This window comes from Otolemur garnettii, unplaced genomic scaffold, assembly GCF_000181295.1.
Source record: "Otolemur garnettii isolate 467f Iridium unplaced genomic scaffold, OtoGar3 scaffold00067, whole genome shotgun sequence".
In the NCBI taxonomy this organism is placed as follows: Eukaryota; Metazoa; Chordata; class Mammalia; order Primates; family Galagidae; genus Otolemur; species Otolemur garnettii.
In genome coordinates, this window is record NW_003852462.1 from 3,744,489 (window position 1) to 3,752,557 (window position 8,069).

Genomic DNA, 8,069 nt, shown 5'->3' on the forward strand with positions numbered 1-8,069 from the left:
TGGCCATTTTTTGGTTGCAGCCATCATTGTTGTTTGGCGGGCCGGGCTGGGGATTCAAACCCACCACCTTAGGTGTATGTGGCTGGCGCCTTAGCTGCTTGAGCCACAGGCGCCGAGCCTCCAGCACCTTTCCAAGGGTGGAAATGGCCACAAGCCGCAGGGACACAAAGCTTGTCACTATTTGCTGCAAACTTGCCACCTCGGAGGCCACCAGTTCAGCTGACCACTCCCTCCTCCAGGGGCATCCTTCACTACAAGGGGAGCTGCCCCTTCGCCTCTGCCACCCAGGCAGGGAGGACTAAGCAGACAGGTGAGTCTGGGAGAGCAACGCAGCCATGTGCGCCCTGCTCCTGCTCTCTCCTGCCCCTGGACACGGCCCCAGGGAGCACACAGGCTCTGTACCTCCTGCCTATGCGTGGGCACAGGCTCTGGCACTGTCCAGCATTTCTTGTAATGGGTTTGCCTGGCACCATTAGAGGCCAGCAGGTGCCAGGCAAACCCTCAACACCAGCCTCCTCTGGTGACAGAAGCAACAATTTCCTCCTCAGTCTGCCTTCCTCCTTGTCTATTTCTAATTCCATGAAGAACAGCTATGATCTACTGGGCCCTCGAAATTTCAGCAGACCCCCAGAAGTTTCCATGGAAGAAATCCCTTCAGCATTTGAGACTGGAGGGAATGGCTCTGACCCAGGAACCAGTCTGCTTTCTTTGGCCTTTTGGGCAGCAGTTAGTTGGGTGGTCTGGTGGAAACATTAGTTAGGTGGTCTGGCTAAGAACCCAGCCAGAGCAAAGACACAATGGGGTCCCCATCAGAGCCCTCAGGCAGAGGTACCGTTGAACCTGTCGATGGCCTCCTGCCGGAGGCCCCCGGTGATGCCACCATCAATCCGCTCATACTTGTAACCTTCGTACTCCAGGAAATCCTCCAGGAGGTCCAGCATCTTGGTCATCTGCACAGAGAGACACGTGTGAGGACACACCACAGAGGAAGGAGCTCCATGGGGCTGTGGGCAGGGACCCCACCACAGTTAGGGGAGAGAGCGGTGGGGAGTGGGGAGGCACCTGAGACCCAGGCAGGCCTGATGCAGGACTCTGGAAAGAACATGACCTCCAACCTCACCCCCTCAGAGCCCATCCAGTCTCCACACCAGCCCCGCAGCCATCTGCCTAAAACAGGGCTCTGACATGAGCCCTCCCACCCCCGGCTCACCCTGCACAGAATGAAGTCCCAGCTCCTCAGCCTGCTTTCAAGGTTCAGCAGGACCAAGGCTTCTTTCATACCTTCCAGCCATTCCAAACTACCTCTGTTCCTGGAATGCCTCCCCCTTACTGTCTGGGGAACGTAATTATCACCTCCTCTGTGAGGTCCTCCCTGATTGCACCCCTCCTCATGAGAAGAGAAATGCAGTCCTTTCTGAGCGCCTGTGACCCTGGACATTGCCCTTTGTTCTTGAGAGAGAGTTTAGCTGGATGTAAAACTATCAGCAGACATTTTCCCTCCCCGTACTGGAGATTTTGCTGTAGTCTCTACCACCTGCAGTAGCAAAGGAGACGTCAGAGTCGGCCTTCCTTGGTAGGTATCAGGTCTAAAGCACTGCGTGTTTGGAGGTTATTTATATTTCTCTCGCTTGGCACGCAGAGTGTACTCCAGATCTGAGACTTCACATCTCTCTCCAAGTCTGGAAACCCCGACTCCAGCTTCTTCACCTCTTTCTCCATTTCTGCTGCTGCTGCTCCGAGCAGATGACTGTTGGAGCCTCTCAGGACACCCTCTGGTTCTCTCTCAGTTTTATCTTTCTCTCTCTGCTGCATTCAGGGCAGATGTCTCTGCACCAGGGCCCAGGGCCTCAGACCCGTGTTACACAGTGCTCAGTCTGTGCAGTCTTTGAAATCAAGATTTCCTTCTGTTCCATTTTTCTACCCAGTTGTTTTTGTTTCATTTCTTGCAGCTTTTGCTTATTTAATTTCTTCTTTTCACTGAGTATCAGTTGCTCCATTATTTCTGAGTATGCTAAACATGTTTGTTTTAAGAGTCGAGGCTGGATTTGAACTCATGGGCTCGAGTAACTGAGATTATAGGTTATAAATAAACCTGTTTATTTGAAGTCTTCTGCGGGCTACCCTGCTGTTCTTTCCATTTAGGATTCTTATTATTTTATGGATGTCTTAGCATTTGGTTTTATATGGCTTTTGGAATTACAGTTTATAGGCTCATTTGGGTTTGTTGGATTTTTTTTTTTCTTCTTTTTAGAGACAAGGTCTTGTTCTGTCACCCAGATTGAAGTGCAGTGGCATGATCACAGCTCCCACCTTAAACTCTAAGTAGCTAGAACTACAGGTGTGCACTAACACATCTGGCTAATTTTTTTTAATTTTTGGTAGAAACGGAGTCTCACTATGTTGGTTCAGACTGATCTCAAACTCTTAGCCTCAAGTGATCGTTCATGGTTCCTCTCTGGGCACATCTCTAACAGTGGTGTGGTTCCCTCCACTTGGTCTTCCCAGCCCTCAGCCCAGACTCATGTCTCACGCTGGCAGAGGTATCAGGGAGTATGGGTGGCTCCAGGCCGGCCCACTGCTGGGTCAGCTCCTGCTCCCAAGCCCGGCCTGCTCCCCGGCTTCTTCAGCCTGCTACAGGCAGCTTGTGCAGCGCTCAGCTGACATTTGTGCCTGGGAGCTGCACCCCAGACTCTGGGATCAGCAGAGTGCTCCTAGCTTGGTCCAACCACGAAGGAACATTTTTAGTCCCAGGACCCTGCAGGATCATTATCATGGCCTCTGACACATCGCTGACCCCAGATACAGCTAACTAGACAGGGCAGCTGAGAACAAGTACTAATTTATTCATCCCCATACCCACGTGCCCAGCACAGAGCCTGACAAATACCCCAGGCCAGACAGCTCTGTCTCTGACTGCTCAAAACACCACAACACCAGTGAACCTTCAGGATCAAGCTGGAGAGAGGGGCTCCTCCCAAGCCAGCCCCAGGGCCCCTACTTAATGAGACGCCAGCTGCAGGAGAGGGAGAAGAGCAGGGGAGGGGGGCAAGCACACAGCCTGGATGTGCAGGACAGAAGAGGCAATGGCAGGGAGAGGTTGGTCTTTACAGCAAACCGCCCTGAGCTCCTGGACCTGGCCAGCTCCTGGGCAGCATCATTGCAGGGCCTAAGGATGACCCTTGACACACAGCCATGCAGCCATGCAGCCCCCACAGCAGAGACACCTGGCCCTGAGGGGCAGCCTTAAGCACCGAGACAGGATGCCTCTGTGCGGTGGGAGCTGGGGTCTGGCAGGCACAGCGCGGGGCAGTCACCTGGGAGAAGATGAGCACGCGGTGCCCCTCGTCACGCAGCTTCTTCAGCATCTTCTGCAGCAGCATGAGCTTCCCCGAGGACTTGACCAGGGAACTGCCATCGTACGAGCCGTTAGGCAAGACAGGGGCTTCCTACAGACACAGCAGAAGTGGGGTGAGGCAGGCTGCCCTCCTCTCTGACTCTGCACCAGACAGGCCACAGAAGACAGACAAGGATCCAGCATGGGCTGACTGCCCATCTGCCCTGCTGAGCACGAGGCCCAGACCCAAGCCAGCCAGGCTCAACAGCAAGGGACAGGCTATGGCTTGCATGGGCCCTGGCTCCAGGCACCACATTCCCAGGCAGGGCTCAGAGGGCTGCCAGCCCTGCCCTTGGTCCTGCTCCCTGGTTATTCACCGAGACATCAGTGACTAAACAGATGCCACAGAGTCTGTGCTAAGCCGGCCTTCCCAGCAGGAGTTTGGCCTGGTCTCTGTGGTCACTGCAGGGCGCACTCTCACCCCCGCTGGGCAGAACGTCAAACAGAGGGTAAGTCCTAGCAGAGGGTTCGACACACCGGAGCCAGCAGGGTTGCCCACAAGGCTGGGTCATCCTCAGCACAACCTCCCACGCCTGATTCTGCAACTATCTTTCTCATGGGGGAATGGAGGCGTAAGTTTTAGAGGCTTAAATTAGAACCTGAACCCAAACAGCAGTGACAGAGATGATGGTGCGGTCCGACACTGGCTCAGCACTCAGCGCACCAGCACTGCGAAGGCACTCTTACTGGCATTTTACAGAGGAAGGGCTGAGGCTCAGAACTGACCATAAGCTTCCCTCTGGCCACAGTGCTACAGCCTAGGTCTAAGCTCAGGCATGTCTGACTTCAGGCCCTGGGGTCTCAGCCATGGCTACACCTGGGACTCACCCTGGGAGTTGGTTAAAAACAGGAGTCCCGGCTCGGCACCCATATCTCAGTGGTTAGGGCACCAGCCACATGCACTGGGGCTGGAGGGTTCAAACCCAGCCAGGGCCTGCTCAGCAACAATGACAACAACAACAAAAATAGCCAGGCGTTGTGGCAGGTGCCTGGAGACCTGGCTACTTGGGAGGCTAAGGCAAGAGAATCGCTTAAGCCCAAGAGTTTGAGGTTGCTGTGAGCTGTGACGCCAAGGCACTCTACCGAGGGCAACATAATGAGACTCTGTATCAAAAAAAAAAAACAAAACAGAGGAGTCCCATGCCAGGGCTCTGCCCTCCCTCCATTGGTGACCAAGTGCAGCCAGGTCCATCCCTCAGAATCCTGCCCTGGATGCTAAGCTGGAGGTGATGCTGGGTTGGCCTCATGTCCCCCTTACTTTGTGGGTCATGAGAAGAGGCAGAGGGAAGGGAAGCACCTGCCCAAGCAGTGGGAAGGCAGGTTCAGAGAGTTCCCTGGCACAATGGGGATACCTGTCATCTCCAGGTCAGAACTGATGGGGAAGTGCCAAGGACCTAAGCCATAGCCATTTAGACCACAGAGAGCCTACCACAGGTGCCAGAGAGCACCTGACACAGCAGCCTCGGGCACCTACCACGGCGGCCACGGGGAAGAGATAGGGGTGGTTGCAGCACTTCTTCAGGTCCATCATGATATTGAGCAGTGACACCTGGTTCCCGCCCCCCTTGGAGTTCAGCGCCTCGAAGTTCCGTGTGAGGATGAACTTGTAGTACTTCCTGCAGGGGGCACAGGACAGGAAGGCTGCACCCCTGAGCCAGGCCAGCCTCCCCGGGGACACTCCCTCCCTGCTCTCCAGGGAGGCTGGTGCCTGGTGACCAAGCACAGGGAGACCTGGGGATCCCTGACAGGTGCAGCCACAGGCCCAGAATCACCCTGTAAGCTCCTAGGGAACAGGCTAGAACTCAGGGAGCCCAGACCCTGGTCACTAAACCTGACAAGAGGCCCCAAGAAGGAAGCTTAGGCTAACGGTGAGCTGCAGCCGGGTGGGGCCGGCGAGGCACCCCAGGAATCCCAAGCTGGGGCTGTAAGTAGGGTGGCTAAGGAGACAAGCCCGAGGTGGGGCAGGGGGAGGCTGTTCCACGACGGGGCCCCAGTGAGCCCCATCACTCACTTCTGCATCTGGCTGAGCTCCACACGGACAATGAGCTCGGTCTTGGCCGGCATGTTCTTGAAGACATCAGCCTTGAGCCGCCTGAGCATGTGTGGCCCCAGCAGGTCATGCAGCTTCTTGATCTGGTCTTCCTTGGAGATGTCGGCAAACTCTTCCAGGAAGCCCTCCAGGTTGCTGCAACAAAGAGCTGGGATAAGCATGGAAGCAGGCCAAGCCCCCTGCAGAGGGGGTCAGGATTGGAGCTGGGGGTGCAGGGTCCAGCTGGCTGGCTAGTGGAAGGGGGAACCCTGGCATTGCCCTGAGTGTCATCTCAACTTCTGAGCCTATGTTACCCTGCACACACCCTTGTCTCTCCCAGACATGTGGGATCCTTTCATCCTTAAAGCTGTCCCAAGTCAGAGACTATTACCCAGATTACAGAAAACAAAGCTGAGCCGAATGGGCCCCCAAGGCCAGGCAAAAGCTGCCCTCAGATCTATGCCTCCTAATTCCAAAACCAGCTCTCTTCAACTCGAGCAGAATGGGGCAGGAGGCTGGGGCTCCAGGGCTCCTTCTCCACCACCTCTGTCCCCGGCTCTCCACCTGCCCTCACTGTGCCCACATGAGCCACTTGGGCATCACTGGGAAGTAAAGGAGCAAGTCGAGAATGTGGGGGCCAGGACAGGTGCCCCAGAGGAGCCCCATGAGGTCTTATGGGGCAAAGCTAAGGGGAAATCTAGGCATTAGCAGCAGCTGGTGTTTCCCAGGCACCCGGCATATGCTGGTGCCACATCCCCCTGCAGGAGGTCACAGAGGGGACCACACAGCTGGCGCTCCCACTTTGCTGACGAGGAAACCAAGGCCCAGCAGGTGTCAGCACCAAGACAGCCCCGCCCCTAGCCCCTAGCCCCGCCCCAGCCCCTGGCCCCGCCACCCACATCCCTGCCTGGCTCGGTGACTCACTTGAACCTCTCTGGGGTCAGGAAGTTGAGGAGATGGAATAGTTCCTCCAGGTTATTCTGAAGGGGGGTCCCTGTAAGCAGCAGCTTGTAATCGATCTTGTAGCTGTTCAGGACCCTAAAGAACTTAGGGGAAGAGAGGGACTCCCATCAGACCCCAAGGCAGCTCTGGGCTCCGGCAGTCTCCGAGAGCCTCAAGACCAGCACCACTTACCTTGGACTGGTTGTTCTTGAGCCGGTGGGCCTCGTCCACCACGAGACAGGCCCACTCGATAGAGCCCAGGATGGCCTGGTCGATGGTGATAAGCTCGTAGGAGGTCAGCAGGACGTGGAACTTGATCTGCACTTCTTTCTGGAGGGGAAGAGGCACGTTTGGAAGGGCAGAGCCAGGAACAGAGCAGACCAAAGTCTCAAGAGACCAAGAGTCAAGAGGAGGTTATGGCTGGGAACCCCACAAATACTCCAAGGAGCCTGGAGCCTGGCCAGCCGAACAGCAGAGAGGACACAGGCCACCAAGCGGAGGGGGTGCAACTGAGGCCCAGAGCACAGCCCTGAGAAAAGCTGGTGTGCAGGGGAATGAGAAGTAACCACCACACCGACCTCTGTTCACAACGGTACTAGCTGCCCCCGATGCGCAGGTGGTTCAAGACAAGTCCTGTGCCCCAGAGGAGCCCCATGAGGTCTTGTGTGGCAGAGCCCTTTTCTCCACTCTCACCTCCCCCAGGAGCTGAACAAGCTAAACTGTCACTACTCTGTCACTGCCTACAGTCAGAGCTCACAGGGCCGCAAGATGGAGCACTCTTCCAGTCTCCATGGCTAACAAATGGCATAGCCAGAAACTGAACAGAAAGAGGGCCCCCACGCTCTGGGTTTAATGCCCTGTAGTTGCTGATTTGAAATTCTTAATCAAATTTTATTGTTGAATTTGTGTTTTATAAGAAAGTCCCAGGGCACAGTGGAGCATGCAAGGCACCTCCTCCTTCTCAGGCCCCAGTTCCCTGCACCCACCAGGTGACCACTGTGCCTGGCCACCCTGGGTGCTAGTGGAAAGGAGGCGTCAGGTGCGTGCTCCATGCACGAACGTGCAGCGTGGGACTGCGGTGCCTGTGCGTGTCTGCCTTCCCCAGCCAGCATGCCCCTGCTCGAGGAAGCACAGCATGAAACACCAAATAAACAGCATGGCAAGTGGGGAGAACGGTCAAGGAAATAAAGAAAAAACTGTCTTTCTGCATTTGAACAAGAGACCCTGCATTTTCATTTTGTACTGGGCACCCACCAGTGTTGCAGCCCATCCAAGCCAACCCGGCCTCTCCCAGCAACTCAAGTCCCCAGGAAAGGATCAGAGAAAGCCCCCCTGCATAGGCATAGCCTGCAGGTGGCACCTGGGCTTGCGTGCAGCCCTGGCTTTTTCGGCTGGGACCTTTGTCAAGTTAATTAATGGCCCTAAGAGTCAGTCTCCCTCACCTATCTGCATGAGGAATGCCTTGAAAATTCGAAGAACTAAGCCCATTCCTCAAAAACTCAAAAATAAGTCTGGGCACAGTGGCTCACACCTGTAATCCCCGCACTCTAAGAGGCCAAGGAGAGTGGATTGCTTGAGCTCAGGAGTTTGAAATCAGCCTGAGCAAGAGTGAGACCCTGTCTCTACTAAAAATAGAAAAACTAGCCATGGTAGTCTACTCTGGCAGAGTGAGACTCTGTCTCAAAAAAATAAAAATATGGCTCG

The 8,069-nt window shown here is 55.4% G+C and overlaps 1 protein-coding gene across 1 annotated transcript in view; it reads right to left on the minus strand.

Annotated features, from left to right (window-relative positions):
* CHD5 (chromodomain helicase DNA binding protein 5) overlaps positions 1 to 8,069 on the minus strand; it is a 61,378-nt gene that overhangs the window by 15,931 nt on the left and 37,378 nt on the right. Inside the window, exons 15-20 of the mRNA XM_012807240.1 lie at positions 6,558 to 6,695; positions 6,348 to 6,469; positions 5,406 to 5,579; positions 4,869 to 5,010; positions 3,315 to 3,446; positions 833 to 950 (exon numbers count right to left, since the gene is read on the minus strand). Of these exons, the coding sequence (XP_012662694.1) occupies positions 833 to 950; positions 3,315 to 3,446; positions 4,869 to 5,010; positions 5,406 to 5,579; positions 6,348 to 6,469; positions 6,558 to 6,695 (826 nt within the window). The remainder of the gene's footprint in view (positions 1 to 832; positions 951 to 3,314; positions 3,447 to 4,868; positions 5,011 to 5,405; positions 5,580 to 6,347; positions 6,470 to 6,557; positions 6,696 to 8,069) is intronic.